This window comes from Salvelinus fontinalis, chromosome 36, assembly GCF_029448725.1.
Source record: "Salvelinus fontinalis isolate EN_2023a chromosome 36, ASM2944872v1, whole genome shotgun sequence".
Lineage (NCBI taxonomy): Eukaryota > Metazoa > Chordata > Actinopteri > Salmoniformes > Salmonidae > Salvelinus > Salvelinus fontinalis.
This window is the reverse complement of record NC_074700.1, coordinates 24912260-24930614: the sequence shown is the minus strand read 5'-3', so window position 1 is coordinate 24930614 and position 18355 is coordinate 24912260. Positions and strand designations below refer to the sequence as shown.

The 18355-nt window shown below is 50.1% G+C and overlaps 1 protein-coding gene across 1 annotated transcript in view; it reads left to right on the top strand.

Annotated features, from left to right (window-relative positions):
* Positions 1-3458: 3458 nt before the first annotated feature.
* LOC129835508 (insulin receptor substrate 2-B-like) overlaps positions 3459-18355 on the top strand; it is a 27411-nt gene continuing 12514 nt past the window's right edge. Inside the window, exon 1 of the mRNA XM_055901164.1 lies at positions 3459-7998. Coding sequence (XP_055757139.1) covers positions 3798-7998 — 4201 coding nt within the window. The 5' untranslated portion in view covers positions 3459-3797. The remainder of the gene's footprint in view (positions 7999-18355) is intronic.

Below are 18355 nucleotides of genomic sequence, written 5' to 3'. Positions count from 1 at the left end.
GTTCCTAATGAAGGTGTAGATTACATCTAACATTCCAGTGTTCCTAATGGAGGTGTAGATTACATCTCACATTCCAGTGGTCCTAATGAAGGTGTAGATTACATCTCACATTACAGTGTTCTTAACTGAGGTGTAGATTACATCTCACATTCCAGTGGTCCTAATGGAGGTGTAGATTACATCTCACATTCCAGTGTTCCTAATGAAGGTGTAGATTACATCTAACATTCCAGTGTTCCTAATGGAGGTGTAGATTACATCTCACATTCCAGTGGTCCTAATGAAGGTGTAGATTACATCTCACATTACAGTGTTCTTAACTGAGGTGTAGATTACATCTCACATTCCAGTGTTCCTAATGGAGGTGTAGATTACATCTAACATTCCAGTGTTCCTAATGGAGGTGTAGATTACATCTCACATTCCAGTGTTCCTAATGGAGGTGTAGATTACATCTCACATTCCAGTGTTTTTAATTGAGGTGTAGATTACATCTCACATTACAGTGTTCTTAACTGAGGTGTAGATTACATCTCACATTACAGTGTTCCTTATGGAGGTGTAGATTACATCTCACATTCCAGTGTTCCTTATGGAGGTGTAGATTACATCTCACATTCCAGTGTTCCTTATGGAGGTGTAGATTACATCTCACATTCCAGTGTTCCTAATGGAGGTGTAGATTACATCTCACATTCCAGTGTTCTTAATGGAGGTGTATATTACATCTCACATTCCAGTGTTCTTAATGGAGGTGTAGATTACATCTCACATTCCAGTGTTCCTAATGAAGGTGTAGATTACATCTCGCATTACAGTGTTCCTAATGAAGGTGTATATTACATCTCACATTCCAGTGTTCTTAATGGAGGTGTAGATTACATCTCACATTCCAGTGTTCTTAATGGAGGTGTAGATTACATCTCACATTCCAGTGTTCCTAGTGGAGGTGTAGATTACATCTCACATTCCAATGTTCTTAATGGAGGTGTAGATTACATCTCACATTACAGTGTTCTTAATGGAGGTGTAGATTACATCTCACATTCCAGTGTTCTTAATGGAGGTGTAGATTACATCTCACATTCCACTATTCTTAATGGAGGTGTAGATTACATCTCACATTCCAGTGTTCCTAATGGAGGTGTAGATTACATCTCACATTACAGTGTTCCTAATGGAGGTGTAAATTACATCTCACATTACAGTGTTCTTAATGGAGGTGTAGATTACATCTCACATTCCAGTGTTCCTAATGGAGGTGTAGATTACATCTCACATTACAGTGTTCTTAATGGAGGTGTAGATTACATCTCACATTACAGTGTTCTTAACTGAGGTGTAGATTACATCTCACATTACAGTGTTCTTAATGGAGGTGTAGATTACATCTCACATTACAGTGTTCTTAACTGAGGTGTAGATTACATCTCACATTTCAGTGTTCCTAATGGAGGTGTAGATTACATCTCACATTCCAGTGTTCCTTATGGAGGTGTAGATTACATCTCACATTACAGTGTTCTTAACTGAGGTGTAGATTACATCTCACATTACAATGTTCCTAATGGAGGTGTAGATTACATCTCACATTACAGTGTTGGAATTTGTAAACAAGGCTGCATGGGATTTATGTCAATGTGACTCTGTGCAGCCAATGGCAATGTCTGCTTTAGTTGATAATGCAGAAAGCCAGTTGTGTATTTGACAGCTCTAACACAGTTCCACCTCAGACACCGTCAAAGCAACTGCTTTGTGGATGTCGGCGAAAGCAGATCTGATTGAATAGAGCCCCTATTCACATTATGACCAAAGACACTACTGTTGTGTATTTACTTAAAGGGGCAATCAGCAGTTGCTACATCCATTTTTGGACTTATACATTTACGATATGTACCCATTTATTCTTGAAGAATATAACTTATAAATGGATCGTAAGCTTAGTTCAACATGTTTATCCCATCAGAACCCAAAATATAATGTTTTATGACAATGTTTGTAAATAAAGTAACTGTAAACAAACACTGTATAGCCTAAAAACATGATTAAAACTATAATGTTCATACCACGGATGGTCAGTCCTTGCATCCATAGCCCTGTCTTTGAATTTGAGAGTGGTTACTTTTCTCCAGCCCCGTCTCCCTGCTTTGTAAGGAAACAGTGTTGGGGAGTGAGCTTTGTTATTGTTTAAACTGCTGATTGCTTCTTTAACAAGTGAGGTGTTTGGATCAAATGAATAACTTGTTCTGATGCTTTACACCCAGCCCTGTCTCTCTGGGGCTTGACCAGACAGGGCACAGGTAAATGATTTCTCAAGCGCCTGGGTAAATACCTAGACATGCATGCTGAGTCATGAGGAGTCACACCACTACAGCAAGCAAATAACAAATCATAAAAGGATTGCAGAAAAAAACAAACAATATGAATAGATTTCAAAACATCCACTGTGACCCCTGGCTTTTGCATATCAGGGGTCGCGCATAAAGCGTCTCAGAGCAGGAGAGCTGATCTTTTTTAATACGATTATGGAGATGGATGACCTGTTCCTAGATCAGCACCTTTACTCGTTGTGATGTGTACATTTTTTAATCCCAGCCCCATCCCCGCAGGAGGCCTTTTGCCTTTTCAAATCAAATCAAATCAAATGTTATTGATCACATACACATGGTTAGCAGATGTTAATGCGAGTGTAGCGAAATGCTTGTGCTTCTAGTTCCGACAGTGCAGTAATATCTAACAAGTAATCTAACAAATTCGCAACGACTCCCTTATACACACACAAGTGTAGAGGGATGAATAAGATGGCCAACGGCTGTCAATGTAAATGAGAATTTGTTATTATCTGACTTGCCTAGTTAAATAAAGGTTAACTAACTCTTAGAAGCATTCCAAATATTGGCCCTTAAATAACCGGATAGGTGGTATTCATAGCATTGCAACGGGTTTAGGGTAGTCCCTGCCATGTTGCTTACACCTATCCAGGTCTTTGGGATCTGCAAAGTATACCAACGTGGTAGGAGATAAGGAAATGTTTTAGGGCACATTTGGCCTTCAATGCCTACAAATAAGTAGCATAGGAGAAACTTGCAATATGAAACTTGCAAACTAAAACAGCACAGCCATTGGTCCATGTGGTCACACTGTGATTGGATAACCTCAACGTCAATCAACCATATTGTCCAACGAGAGTGGTAGCATCAACGAACGCCTATCACTCTACCAATAATCATTGGCCAGTCTTATGTCGATCATCACAAAAATGTACCCTCCTCTTTTTACCTCAATGAAACTCCGTGCGATATCATTAGTCGACCGTATTGACGTAGAACACGAATCACCCTCAATTATTGGCTCTTTTACCTGTCAGTTCCTGTCAATCTCGCTAAACGTCCAATGAGAAGCCCTGACTCGCTCATTATTCCTCCTGCTTATGGGTACGCGAAAGTCACGTGATGTTTGTGCTCCGCTCGGTAGAGTTGTGTACAGAGGGAGAAGGGGACTGATTGCTAGCTTGGGAGCTAACGATTATAGAAACGGGGTTGAACGTGGAAATGTTTCACACGGTGGGCTTCCTTTCCTAAAAGCGTACATTGGATACCTGTTTGTGACGAAGAGGCCTGGACCGGCCGTTTTCAGACAGAACCAACATACATTTACGCTTATATTGTAGCTAACCATCGCGCCGTGTAGCCACAGCACAACACAGCAGCGCCAGTCGGAGCCCGTCTCCAAAACAAGAATGGGGTCTAGGTCCACAGCACGGTTTAGGTAAAGTGACCTTTGGTTGTGTACTCTAAATGGCAAATTTCACGAATTACCAAGAAAGCAAAGCCGCTATGTTGTTAGTGGAGACGCAACAGAGGGGCATCGGGACGAAGCCAGCGGCAGCCAATGATGGAGACACCTCGGTAGGGGAACCCCCTTCCCCGTTATTGAATATCGGTGGCGTCGGGGCCAGCGGAGCTCGTTTCCATCAGCACTTGCCGCCTTCCAGCCACCATCACTACCCCCAGAGCTCGCTGCCCAAAGGACAACAACACCCGCTGTCGCACCACTACCAGGCGGCGACGGAGCATCATCTCTCTGTTGAAAACATCACGGAGTCCCCGGTAAGGAAAGCCTCGTCATCGTCTTTGAACCTGGTACAGCAGGACCCCGCTGCTAGCCACCACGCACTCGCTGCGTCGGTAAACGCGGCGTCGGCCGCGATACAACTATCCGCGAATGCTAATGTTAGCGTGGCTACCTCAGAAGGTGTAGTGGACGATATTCAGAAGTGTGGCTATCTGCGGAAACAGAAACACGGCCACAAAAGGTTTTTCGTGCTGAGGGCGGCCAGCCACCTAGGCCTCAGTCGTTTGGAGTACTATGACAGCGAGAAAAAATTCCGTAATAGCCTGCGGTCTGCTGCTGCGGCAGCTGCAAACGGTACGGTCGCCCCTTCTCCCCCGAAAAGGGTGATCTATCTGTATCAGTGCTTCACTGTCAACAAAAGAGCAGATTCCAAAAACAAACACCTCATAGCCCTCTACACTAAGGATGAATACTTTGCTATTGTAGCTGAGAACGAGCAGGAACAAGATGACTGGTACGTAGCCCTGAGTGAACTGATGAGTGAGGGGAAAAAGGGGCATCTAGACTCGGACGAGTTGGATGACGGCTACGGTACCGTCACACCAGGTACGGTTTTTAAAGAGGTGTGGCAGGTGAACGTGAAACCCAAAGGATTGGGTCAGACCAAGAACCTCACAGGTGTGTATCGTTTATGCCTCTCTACTAAAACGATCCACCTGGTCAAACTAAACTCTGAGACGCCATGTGTCAACCTTCAGCTGATGAACATCAGACGCTGTGGACACTCAGAAAGCTTCTTCTTCATGGAGGTGGGTCGGTCGTCCTCTATAGGCCCTGGGGAGATATGGATGCAGGTAGATGACTCTGTAGTGGCCCAGAACATGCACGAGACCATCCTGGAGACCATGAAGGCTCTGAAGGCCTTTGCTGAGATCCGCCCCAGGAGCAAGAGCCAATCTTCTGGCTCCAACCCCATCGCTTTCATCACCACCCGCCGTCACCTAGGTAACCTGCCTCCGAGCCAGACAGGTCTCCAGCGCCGCTCCAGGACCGAGTCGGTGGTTGGGACGCCGCCGTCGAGTAAGAGCTCTGGCGCCAGCGGCTATCGCTTCCGAACATCGAGCGAGGGTGAGGGGACGATGAACCGGCCATTCCGGTCCGTTACCGGCAGCCTGATCCACCTGAACACTGCCCGGATACACCTGGGGCGCCAGGAGGGCGGGGTAGGGGCAGGGAATACTGGGAGCACCGGGGTAGTAGGGCGCTACGCCAGGGCACTACCAGGGTCCACCTACCACGCCCGCTCCGCATCGCTCCCCGTCTCCCACTTTCCCTCCACCACCTCCCCCGTCAGCGTGTCCAGCAGCAGCGGGCACGGCTCGGTCTCCGATACCCTTACCCGGCCCTCCTCAGCGTCCATCTGCGGTTCCCCCTCCGACGGAGGCTTCAACTCCTCAGACGAGTACGGCTCCAGCCCTGGGGATTTCCGCTACTTCAGGGTCCGGAGCAACACTCCTGATTCCCTTGGCAACACCCCACCAATCAGAGAAGAGAACTGCATGAGCGACTACATGGCCATGGGCTGGCACCGTGAGGTGTTCGGAGCCGCCAGCGGTGGAGGGAGTAGCTCTGGCAGCGTGGAGACCCCCAACCGGGACGAGAGCACGTCGACGGAGGACGACAGGTCCCTGAGGAGACGGACCCACTCGTTCACGCGGCCCGGGGGTCAGGGGGGTGTTGCCGGCGGCAGCAGTGGCGTGACGGTGTACCAGAAGATGACCCAGACCACCTTCTCGCTGGACGAGTCGGTGTCCGTGGGAGAGGCCCTGTCTCTCGGCCGCACCGACAGCATCACCCAGCCTTCCTCCTCTTCTTCTTCCCTCCGCTCTGACTACAGCTCCTGCTCCGAGCACAGCCAGGGCCGACCCCCTCCTTCTTTGGCCAAAGAGGACAGCGGATACATGCCCATGTTGTGTGGGGTGGCAGCCTCACCCTGTGATGCACCGGACTACATGCCTATGCAACCCAGCTCCCCCTCTCTTCACCACCACCGTCCCCAGCCCTCCCACTCTCCACAGGCCCCCCGCTCAGCCCAACAGCCCACAGACCCCCGTGGCTACATGATGATGCTACCAGGGGGGCGGAGCTCCTCTTCCCCAGTCCAGGCCTCCCCCAGCCCCCACAGCAGTAGCAGTAACATGGGTGTGGGTAAAGGTAGTGTCAATATTTCTGGTAGTTTAGTGGAGCGGCCCGAGAATGGAGAGTACATGGACATGTCGTACAGCAGTAGCGGAGGAGGTGGAGGGGACGCGGCAGGGGGGCGGAAGTTCTCCAACGAGGGGGGATACTACGCACTGAGCAACCCTGAAGGGAGAGACCCCAAATCATACAGCTACAGCCCCTACTTCTCCCTGCCTCGCTCCTACAAGGCCCCTGCTGCGAGAGAGAGGGAACAGAGAGAGAGGGAACAGAGAGAGAGGGAACAGAGAGAGAGGGAACAGAGAGAGAGGGAACAGAGAGAGAGGGAACAGAGAGAGAGGGAACAGAGAGAGAGGGAACAGAGAGAGAGGGAACCGAGAGCGCATGATGAGTATGTACCCATGAGCTCCCCGGCGAAACCAGTCTACTCCCAGGTTGCTACCGGCAACGTCGCCGAGAGGGGCGTGACGACGAGGGGTATTGGTAGTGGGGGGTCAGACACCCCTCACATCCTCCCTCACGCCTACCCGCCCCCTCCCTACGGGGTGCACCACCAAGCGGCTAACGGTGACCGTCGGACGACCCCGGTCCGGCCCAACCGCCTCCCCCTAGGGCGCCGCAGCTTCCACGGGTCACTGAGGGTCAGCGAGCCAGACGCCGCCGAGGTAGTCTCCAGCCCTGGAGAGTACATCAACATCGAGTTTGGGGGCCGGTACGGACCCCCAACGTCCTGCCCCCTCTCTGCCCAGGATGGCTCACCCTCGGTGGGCTCTGCTGAGCAGCGTCGCTCCCCTCCCCACCCCCATCCTCAGAACCAGGACTATATGAGTGTAGAGGTGGGAGGTGGGGGTGATGATGGAGGACGCCTGGCTAAGAACAAGTCTCCCAGACCCTCACTGGTGGCTCCCTGGAACCCACCCAGCTACATCCGACCTCTTGCCGCTGGAGCCTCCGTGAGTGGGGCCCCTGGTTCTTCTGGAGCTCGATGGCGGACGGGGACAGATGACTACACAGATATGACCTTTAACCTCAGCAGGGGTGAGGAGTCGCGGGGGTTACGGAGTAGTCCCACGGCCATGCTGCAGCACCTGTGTTTGATGGAGAGCTGCTACCCCCCCACCTTAACCCCCACCTCTGCCTCCCCTCTCTCCTCCAGCCCCCAGCCTGAGCCCATCAAGGTGGTTCGCGCGGACCCCCAGGGGCGACGCCGACATAGCTCCGAAACGTTTTCCTCATCCTCCACCTCCGGCGGAGCCACGAGCTCCAGCACCAACCCCTCCGCGGGCTCAGCCAACCCCTCGGCCCTCAACGTAGCTCATCTGGCAGAGAGCTCCAAGTGGACCGGCTCTGGCTCCTTTGACAGTGTGTGGATGTGTGTTGAGGGGATAGGGGGGGACTCGGCCGGTCTCCCTGCCCGTCCAGGGCCTTCTGATCTGGGCATGGCCTCAGCCTCATCTGTGTGTCCTCCTGGGGGTCGGATGTGCAGGAACATGTCTGTGGGGTATCAGAACGGACTCAACTACATCGCCCTGGAGATGAGAGAGGACCGGGACTCTAACCCTCTACCCGTACCCCAGCAGCAGCAGGGAGGCACCGGGCATGGTACCGGGGTGACCCTCAACGCCCCCCAAGCCAGTAACCTGACTGTGCCAGTAGCGGAGGACAGCGGAGCCTATGGCAGTATAGACTTCATCAAGTCAGACGGGATGACTGCCACGTCCAAGGGTGAGTGACAGAGGGATTGTGGGGGGGGGGGGGGGGGCATATGTGTGTCTGTCTGTCTGCATACATGTGTCTGTGAGGCTTGGGCGGTATACCGTATAATGGGGTATTTGGAAATAGCCACAGGATGGTTTTTCAATACCGCCAACACTGTTGAAACAATTTATTTTAAGTTTTTCTATAGATTATAATATTAGTAGCTACTTTTTAAAGTAAATACCAGCAGTCAACTTGTGCAACGTGTTAGAAGATAAATCAGATCGCGTTCTTCATTTCACCTGTCACATTATTTTACATCATGAAGTTTACCGTAGTTCCCCAGAACAGTTGAGCCAGTCAGGTGTTTGTTTGTAAAGAGCACAAAGAGAGAAAGCCGGAGCAGGTGAGTGCAGCTGTGTATTGACAGGGGTCTGGTTTTATATTGAAAGTTAAGTGTTGTTTTGCTTCAATAGAGTGATCAGGGACGTGTAACTGTAGTTTTCCTTCACATAAAATACATTAGTGCAACACATTCAGCAGAAAACAGATTCATTTTCATCGGATGACAGCAGAAGTGCAACGCTATTTGGCTGGCAGCCACACAAGTAGCCTAAATGAGTTTACAGTGAAAAGCAAGGTATGTTTTGCAACAACGATGCATGGCCATCATATTAAAGTTCATCATAGAATGTAGCCCGCTACATTTCCTAATGTTTTTCTTCAAGTTGATCTAGCATTCTACCAGAGAACAGTAGCTACACATCTGTCAGAGACCTGTCTGCTGATAGAATGCCCCTTCGTGTAGAAGTGCAACAGAAGCACAAAGTTAGTCTGACCCCGAGGAGAAATTACAATAAGAAGCATTTTAGATCTGCGTTTACAAAATGCAGCAAGATATTTCTTGTGTTGTTTCATTTTTTTTCCTGCCTGGAAAAACGAATAATTCTGCATTAACGTGACCCCTACGTTTTAATTTGCTAGTTATCTAAGTAAGTGGCTGACTTAATAAGGTGGACGGGGCATCATATTGTGTTGGTTTTTTGACGTGTTCAAGAAGTCCCAGCCCTTTGGATGAGTTATCGTGTGTACAGCTGCCACTGCGCTCTTTTCATTTTCTATCTTTTTTTTCTCCTCTGTTGCCGGTTTGTTTGCTCCTCCCCCATCTTCTCTGAGCAGAGCAGGCAGGACCGTTGCCATAGCGACTCCAGACTCCACACAGACACAGCGTGTCTGCTACTATAGAGCCAGTACTGTTCATTTACAAAATTTCTCTCGTTCACATTCGCTTGTAAATGTCCAAACTCACCAAAAAGGACATTCGGTTGCTCCTACCTATATATGTATAACTATATGTGCTGGACAGCCTGTCTATGCAATTTGTTTATTTTTTTTCGTTTGCGCTCGTTAGCATATTTAGCTAGCAGCCTCCATGGAAATTCGCTATTACATGTGCTAATTTTGTTAACATTCTGATAGACACCCAATGGGTTTATACTAAGCTGGTAATACAGTAAATCCCAAGATAGAGAACACTAGTCTGTGTGTGAGCGTGCTGGCCCTCCAGTTGTCGGCATGCCCTGCAGTGCAAAAGGTAATGATAAGAGAGGGATTCTCACCTACTGTACTCCACACACTTCATTGACCCAGGTCCTGGCCATTGTGCCAAAGTGAGTCAAACGGTACCAGGTACTATGGAGAAACCTTGACCTGCAGTTGCCCGTGTGTGTGTTTCCACCTGAGAGAGTGAGTGTGTTTGTGTTCATTGCATTGACTCCTTGCTGCCCTCCTGGGCGAGGTCGTTCCTTAGTTTTGTTCCATTGGAAAACCAACACTCCGTTTGTGGGTGTCGTGTGGGGTTGTGCGTGCGTGTGTGTAGTTTTCCATAGAAAAACCAACACTCTTCTCCAATAAAGCTTGTCACTGTTTGAAGTGTTTCCACTGTCATACTAGTGTATGTGTGTGTGGAGTCATGCAGAGGGTCTTTGATGTGCTCTAATTGGCCCAGTGTGTCAGGGCACCACAGCAATAGAACAGAGCCACAGAAAATGCACCATTATCACAGGAATACACTTCCTGTGACCTGCCTTCAGCAGCCAGCCAGGCCCATTTCAGCGCTCCTTCTGAAACAGGGAAGTAGGCTACTGGGTCCTGTTCATTAGGGCATGCTGTAGCAAAACCTTTTTACATAGAGTAGTGAGTGTTAGCTAGCTAGCTGGGCCCTTTCCTATCCCACATCCAAGGCCTCCTTCATAGTGAGACAGTGTGAGCCTACTAGTTGTATTGGTCTTGGAGCTGCTTGGAGCTGAGTTAAGGTCCTGTAGTAGAGACTGCTGAGAGCGTTGGCTAGCTGCTGCTGCTGAGAGCGTTGGCTAGCTGCTGCTGCTGAGAGCGTTGGCTAGCTGCTGCTGCTGAGAGCGTTGGCTAGCTGCTGCTGTTGAGAGCGTTGGCTAGCTGCTGCTGTTGAGAGCGTTGGCTAACTGCTGCTGTTGAGAGCGTTGGCTAACTGCTGCTGTTGAGAGCGTTGGCTAACTGCTGCTGTTGAGAGCGTTGGCTAACTGCTGCTGTTGAGAGCGTTGGCTAACTGCTGCTGTTGAGAGCGTTGGCTAACTGCTGCTGTTGAGAGCGTTGGCTAACTGCTGCTGTTGAGAGCGTTGGCTAACTGCTGCTGTTGAGAGCGTTGGCTAACTGCTGCTGAGAGCGTTGGCTAACTGCTGCTGAGAGCGTTGGCTAACTGCTGCTGAGAGCGTTGGCTAACTGCTGCTGAGAGCGTTGGCTAACTGCTGCTGCTGAGAGCGTTGGCTAACTGCTGCTGCTGAGAGCGTTGGCTAACTGCTGCTGCTGAGAGCGTTGGCTAACTGCTGCTGCTGAGAGCGTTGGCTAACTGCTGCTGCTGAGAGCGTTGGCTAGCTGCTGCTGCTGAGAGCGTTGGCTAGCTGCTGCTGAGAGCGTTGGCTAACTGCTGCTGAGAGCGTTGGCTAACTGCTGCTGAGAGCGTTGGCTAGCTGCTCCTGCTGAGAGCGTTGGCTAGCTGCTCCTGCTGAGAGCGTTGGCTAGCTGCTCCTGCTGAGAGCGTTGGCTAGCTGCTCCTGCTGAGAGCGTTGGCTAGCTGCTCCTGCTGAGAGCGTTGGCTAGCTGCTCCTGCTGAGAGCGTTGGCTAGCTGCTCCTGCTGAGAGCGTTGGCTAGCTGCTCCTGCTGAGAGCGTTGGCTAGCTGCTCCTGCTGAGAGCGTTGGCTAGCTGCTCCTGCTGAGAGCGTTGGCTAGCTGCTGCTGCTGAGAGCGTTGGCTAGCTGCTGCTGCTGAGAGCGTTGGCTAGCTGCTGCTGCTGAGAGCGTTGGCTAGCTGCTGCTGCTGAGAGCGTTGGCTAGCTGCTGCTGCTGAGAGCGTTGGCTAGCTGCTCCTGCTGAGAGCGTTGGCTAGCTGCTCCTGCTGAGAGCGTTGGCTAGCTGCTGCTGCTGAGAGCGTTGGCTAGCTGCTGCTGCTGAGAGCGTTGGCTAGCTGCTGCTGCTGAGAGCGTTGGCTAGCTGCTGCTGCTGAGAGCGTTGGCTAGCTGCTGCTGCTGAGAGCGTTGGCTAGCTGCTGCTGCTGAGAGCGTTGGCTAGCTGCTCCTGCTGAGAGCGTTGGCTAGCTGCTCCTGCTGAGAGCGTTGGCTAGCTGCTCCTGCTGAGAGCGTTGGCTAGCTGCTCCTGCTGAGAGCGTTGGCTAGCTGCTCCTGCTGAGAGCGTTGGCTAGCTGCTCCTGCTGAGAGCGTTGGCTAGCTGCTCCTGCTGAGAGCGTTGGCTAGCTGCTCCTGCTGAGAGCGTTGGCTAGCTGCTCCTGCTGAGAGCGTTGGCTAGCTGCTCCTGCTGAGAGCGTTGGCTAGCTGCTCCTGCTGAGAGCGTTGGCTAGCTGCTCCTGCTGAGAGCGTTGGCTAGCTGCTCCTGCTGAGAGCGTTGGCTAGCTGCTCCTGCTGAGAGCGTTGGCTAGCTGCTCCTGCTGAGAGCGTTGGCTAGCTGCTCCTGCTGAGAGCGTTGGCTAGCTGCTCCTGCTGAGAGCGTTGGCTAGCTGCTCCTGCTGAGAGCGTTGGCTAGCTGCTGCTGCTGAGAGCGTTGGCTAGCTGCTGCTGCTGAGAGCGTTGGCTAGCTGCTGCTGCTGAGAGCGTTGGCTAGCTGCTGCTGCTGAGAGCGTTGGCTAGCTGCTGCTGCTGCTGAGAGCGTTGGCTAGCTGCTGCTGCTGAGAGCGTTGGCTAGCTGCTGCTGCTGAGAGCGTTGGCTAGCTGCTCCTGCTGAGAGCGTTGGCTAGCTGCTCCTGCTGAGAGCGTTGGCTAGCTGCTCCTGCTGAGAGCGTTGGCTAGCTGCTCCTGCTGAGAGCGTTGGCTAGCTGCTGCTGCTGAGAGCGTTGGCTAGCTGCTGCTGCTGAGAGCGTTGGCTAGCTGCTGCTGCTGAGAGCGTTGGCTAGCTGCTGCTGCTGAGAGCGTTGGCTAGCTGCTGCTGCTGCTGAGAGCGTTGGCTAGCTGCTGCTGCTGCTGAGAGCGTTGGCTAGCTGCTGCTGCTGCTGAGAGCGTTGGCTAGCTGCTGCTGCTGCTGAGAGCGTTGGCTAGCTGCTGCTGCTGCTGAAAGCGTTGGCTAGCTGCTGCTGCTGCTGAGAGCGTTGGCTAGCTGCTGCTGCTGCTGAGAGCGTTGGCTAGCTGCTGCTGAGAGCGTTGGCTAGCTGCTGCTGAGAGCGTTGGCTAGCTGCTGCTGAGAGCGTTGGCTAGCTGCTGCTGAGAGCGTTGGCTAGCTGCTGCTGAGAGCGTTGGCTAGCTGCTGCTGAGAGCGTTGGCTAGCTGCTGCTGCTGAGAGCGTTGGCTAGCTGCTGCTGCTGAGAGCGTTGGCTAGCTGCTGCTGCTGAGAGCGTTGGCTAGCTGCTCCTGCTGAGAGCGTTGGCTAGCTGCTCCTGCTGAGAGCGTTGGCTAGCTGCTCCTGCTGAGAGCGTTGGCTAGCTGCTCCTGCTGAGAGCGTTGGCTAGCTGCTCCTGCTGAGAGCGTTGGCTAGCTGCTGCTGCTGAGAGCGTTGGCTAGCTGCTGCTGCTGAGAGCGTTGGCTAGCTGCTGCTGCTGAGAGCGTTGGCTAGCTGCTGCTGCTGCTGAGAGCGTTGGCTAGCTGCTGCTGCTGCTGAGAGCGTTGGCTAGCTGCTGCTGCTGCTGAGAGCGTTGGCTAGCTGCTGCTGAGAGCGTTGGCTAGCTGCTGCTGAGAGCGTTGGCTAGCTGCTGCTGAGAGCGTTGGCTAGCTGCTGCTGAGAGCGTTGGCTAGCTGCTGCTGAGAGCGTTGGCTAGCTGCTGCTGAGAGCGTTGGCTAGCTGCTGCTGAGAGCGTTGGCTAGCTGCTGCTGAGAGCGTTGGCTAGCTGCTGCTGAGAGCGTTGGCTAGCTGCTGCTGAGAGCGTTGGCTAGCTGCTGCTGAGAGCGTTGGCTGGCTAGCTGCTGCTGAGAGCGTTGGCTGGCTAGCTGCTGCTGAGAGCGTTGGCTGGCTAGCTGCTGCTGAGAGCGTTGGCTGGCTAGCTGCTGCTGAGAGCGTTGGCTGGCTAGCTGCTGCTGAGAGCGTTGGCTGGCTAGCTGCTGCTGAGAGCGTTGGCTGGCTAGCTGCTGCTGAGAGCGTTGGCTGGCTAGCTGCTGCTGAGAGCGTTGGCTGGCTAGCTGCTGCTGAGAGCGTTGGCTGGCTAGCTGCTGCTGAGAGCGTTGGCTGGCTAGCTGCTGCTGAGAGCGTTGGCTGGCTAGCTGCTGCTGAGAGCGTTGGCTGGCTAGCTGCTGCTGAGAGCGTTGGCTGGCTAGCTGCTGCTGAGAGCGTTGGCTGGCTAGCTGCTGCTGAGAGCGTTGGCTGGCTAGCTGCTGCTGAGAGCGTTGGCTGGCTAGCTGCTGCTGAGAGCGTTGGCTGGCTAGCTGCTGCTGAGAGCGTTGGCTGGCTAGCTGCTGCTGAGAGCGTTGGCTGGCTAGCTGCTGCTGAGAGCGTTGGCTGGCTAGCTGCTGCTGCTGAGAGCGTTGGCTGGCTAGCTGCTGCTGCTGAGAGCGTTGGCTGGCTAGCTGCTGCTGCTGAGAGCGTTTGGCTGGCTAGCTGCTGCTGCTGAGAGCGTTGGCTGGCTAGCTGCTGCTGCTGAGAGCGTTGGCTGGCTAGCTGCTGCTGCTGAGAGCGTTGGCTAGCTACCCTTTCCTATTTCACATCTATATTTACTGCTTTATTTTCAGACTGACAGTTATTTATGAGCTGGGTCTAGCAGTAGGCATGTGTATGCTTCATCCCAAATTGCACCCTGAGCCCTTGTCAAAAGTAGTGCACTGTATAGGGAATAGGGTGCCATTTGAGACACAGAATGTGTACTGGCCATAAAGCTGGAAGGTGCACAGGCAACTGGATCGCCTTTCGTGTGTGTGTGTGTGTGTGTGTGTGTTGTTGAACCTGAACTCTCTCTCTGATGTAAATACATACACACACAGATGTTAATATAATCTCAAGATGTTATGTCAAATCAATTTGAATGTTTTAGTAGGATGTAGATTATACCGCTGTCATTAATTGGTTTATTGCTGTATAATAAGTTGCTATGAATATACAACAGGTAATCAACAAGGGACTATGCGTTCCATGGAAAAATAATGAATGATGTGGAAGGTGTGTTACACAACGCTCTAGCGGAGTGGAACTGACCTTCCACAGTTGCATTGTTTTCCAGAGAATGCATAGATTTCCTAGTTATAATTTGAAATGTGTTAATTTGACAGTAGAAATGTGTTCAACATCCACTGAAGTAGCTAGCAAGTTTTCTTGTTGCACCCTCGACAACTACTGTGATTATTATTATTTGACCCTGCTGGTCATCTATGAACATGTGAACATCTTGGCCATGTTCTGTTATAATCTCCACCCCGGCACAGCCAGAAGAGGACTGGCCACCCCTCATAGCCTGGTTCCTCTCTAGGTTTCTTCCTAGGTTCTGGCCTTTCTAGGGAGTTTTTCCTAGCCACCGTGCTTCTACACCTGCATTGCTTGCTGTTTGGGGTTTTAGGCTGGGTTTCTGTACAGCACTTTGTGACGTCAGCTGATGTAAGAAGGGCTTTATAAATACATTTGATTGATTGATTTGAAATTTGATACTAGATGGCTACAGTGGTAACCTAACAGACTTGCTAGTTTAGGTAACCAAACCATCAGTCCTAGCTTGCTATTATGAAAATCGAATTTAACAATACTGTTTGCAATCCGACTTTTGCTTTCAAAAGAAGCTCAAACAAAACATACCATGCGTTGTAGGGAAATAATGCTTGCCCTAGAACGCCAATCAGAAAGGAGTATTCAACAATGCCATGGCATAAGACGATGTAAGACTGACATACTAATACTACTGTTACAGCAACTGCTTCAAGTAGTGTTAACAGCCGTTTCCATGGCAATGCCTCTTCCTGTGTAGTTTCATTAGGCCTATACAGTGGGGAGAACAAGTATTTGATACACTGCCGATTTTGCAGGTTTTCCTACTTACAAAGCATGTAGAGGTCTGTCATTTTTATCATAGGTACACTTCAACTGTGAGAGATGGAATCTAAAACAAAAATCCAGATAATCACATTGTAAGTTTTTTAAGTAATTCATTTGCATTTTATTGCATGACTTAAGTATTTGATACATCAGAAAAGCAGAACTTAGTATTTGGTACAGAAACCTTTGTTTGCAATTACAGAAATCATACGTTTCCTGTAGTTCTTGACCAGGTTTGCACACACTGCAGCAGGGATTTTGGCCCACTCCTCCATACAGACCTTCTCCAGATCCTTCAGGTTTCGGGGCTGTCGCTGGGCAATATGGACTTTCAGCTCCCTCCAAAGATTTTCTATTGGGTTCAGGTCTGGAGACTGGCTAGGCCAATCCAGGACCTTGAGATGCTTCTTACGGAGCCACTCCTTAGTTGCCTTGGCTGTCTGTTTCGGGTTGTTGTTATGCTTGAAGACCCAGCCATGACCCATCTTCAATGCTCTTACTGAGGGAAGGAGGTTGTTGGCCAAGATCTCGCGATACATGGCCCCATCCATCCTCCCCTCGATACGGTGCAGTCGTCCTGTCCCCTTTGCAGAAAAGCATCCCCAAAGAATGGTGTTTCCACCTCCATGCTTCACAGTTTGGATGGTATTCTTGGGGTTGTACTCATCCTTCTTCTTCCTCCAAACACGGCGAGTGGAGTTTAGACCAAAAAGCTATATTTTTGTCTCAGACCACATGACCTTCTCCCATTCCTCCTCTCGATCATCCAGATGGTCATTGGCAAACTTCAGATGGGCCTGGACATGCGCTGGCTTGAGCAGGGGGACCTTGCGTGCGCTGCAGGATTTTAAACCATGACGGCGTAGTGTGTTACTAATGGTTTACTTTGAGACTGTGGTCCCAGCTCTCTTCAGGTCATTGAGGTCCTGCCGTGTAGGTCTGGGCTGATCCCTCACCTTCCTCATGATCATTGATGCCCCACGAGGTGAGATCTTGCATGGAGCCCCAGAACGAGGGTGATTGACCATCATCTTGAACTTCTTCCATTTTCTAATAATTGCGCCAACAGTTATTGCCTTCTCACCAAGCTGCTTGCCTATTGTCCTGTAGCCCATCCCAGCCTTGTGCAGGTCTACAATTTTATCCCTGATGTCCTTACACAGCTCTCTGGTCTTGGCCATTGTGAAGAGGTTGGAGTCTGTTTGATTGAGTGTATGGACAGGTGTCTTTTATACAGGTAACGAGTTCAAACAGGTGCAGTTAATACAGGTAATGAGTGGAGAACAGGAGGGCTTCTTAAAGAAAAACTAACAGGTCTGTGAGAGACGGAATTCTTACTGGTTGGTAGGAGATCAAATACTTATGTCATGCAATAAAAAGCAAATTAATTACTTAAAAATCATACAATGTGATTTTCTGGATTTTGGGATTTTTATTTTAGATTCCTTCTCTCACAGTTGAAGTGTACCTATGATAAATTACAGACCTCTACATGCTTTGTAAGTAGGAAAACCTGCAAAATCGGCAGTGTATCAAATACTTGTTCTCCCCACTGTATATAGACTTGTATGTTAGTGTGTCCTTTGTTACTCATAGGTAAACGCCTCCTGTCTGAGTCAAAGCCAGGGTATTTTCTCATGTAGGAGTATATTAGCCTAGTGACTAACAGGCTAGCTAGCTGTTTACTGGTGTGTGTGTGTGTGTGTGTGTGTGTGTGTGTGTGTGTGTGTGTGTGTGTGTGTGTGTGTACTGTGGTAAGCCTGAATGTGTTCTCATATTCTCTAGTATTGAGATCAGCAACTAGATTCAGCCGCGGGTCGAGTTTATTTTCTTGAACGGATAGTTGGTGGGGCGGAAACGGGCCCGTGTTTCTCTATTGTGCGTGATTACTTGACAACAGATTTTTACAGTCTTATGTGTTTTTCCAGTCTTATGTCCAACAATATAAAAAACAAAAATAATAATAAGAAAACGGCAAATAAAATCACTCGTGGGCCATCCTCCTGTAGGATGTTGAATGACTGTGTGATAGTTGTAGGCTTTGCTGGGGAGTGAATGTTCTCCCACATTCAGATAGGAGGAGGAGGAGGTGACTAATATGAAATTGGTTGAGTAATCAAATTCTTGGTTTACTATGTGCCTCAAAGGGAAACTTTATTTACTCCAAAGCTGTTTTTATTGTTGGACATAAAAGACTGAAAAAACAGTAGCAAATCAGCTCCAAGGGATTTAGATTTTTGAAATCTGTTCTGAAGTGTTCCCACGCATAATAGAGAGCATTTCTTGTCAGCCAGTAGAAGATAGTATTGTCGTTAACATAATGTGTGTGTTACTGTACTGTAGTGTGTGTATGTTACTGTAGGGTGTGTGTGTGTGTGTGTTACTGTAGAGTGTGTGTGTGTTACTGTAGAGTGTGTGTGTGTTACTGTAGAGTGTGTGTGTGTTACTGTAGTGTGTGTGTTACTGTAGTGTGTGTGTGTGTTACTGTAGTGTGTGTGTGTGTTACTGTAGAGTGTGTGTGTTACTGTAGAGTGTGTGTGTTACTGTAGAGTGTGTGTGTTACTGTAGATTGTGTGTGTTACTGTAGAGTGTGTGTGTGTCTGTAGAGTGTGTGTGTGTCTGTAGAGTGTGTGTTACTGTGCTGTGTGTGTGTGTGTGTTACTGTACTGAGTGCGTGTGTGTTACTGTAGAGAGTGTGTATGTGTGTGTGTGTGTTATTGTACTGTGTGTGTGTTATTGTAGTGTGTGTTACTGTACTGTTGTGTGTGTGTGTGTGTGTGTGTGTGTGTGTGTGTGTGTGTTACTGTACTGTTGTGTGTGTGTCACTGTAGTGAGTGTTACTGTAGTGTGTGTGTGACTACTATTCCCTCACTGTATTGCCGTTCCTCCTTGTATTTTG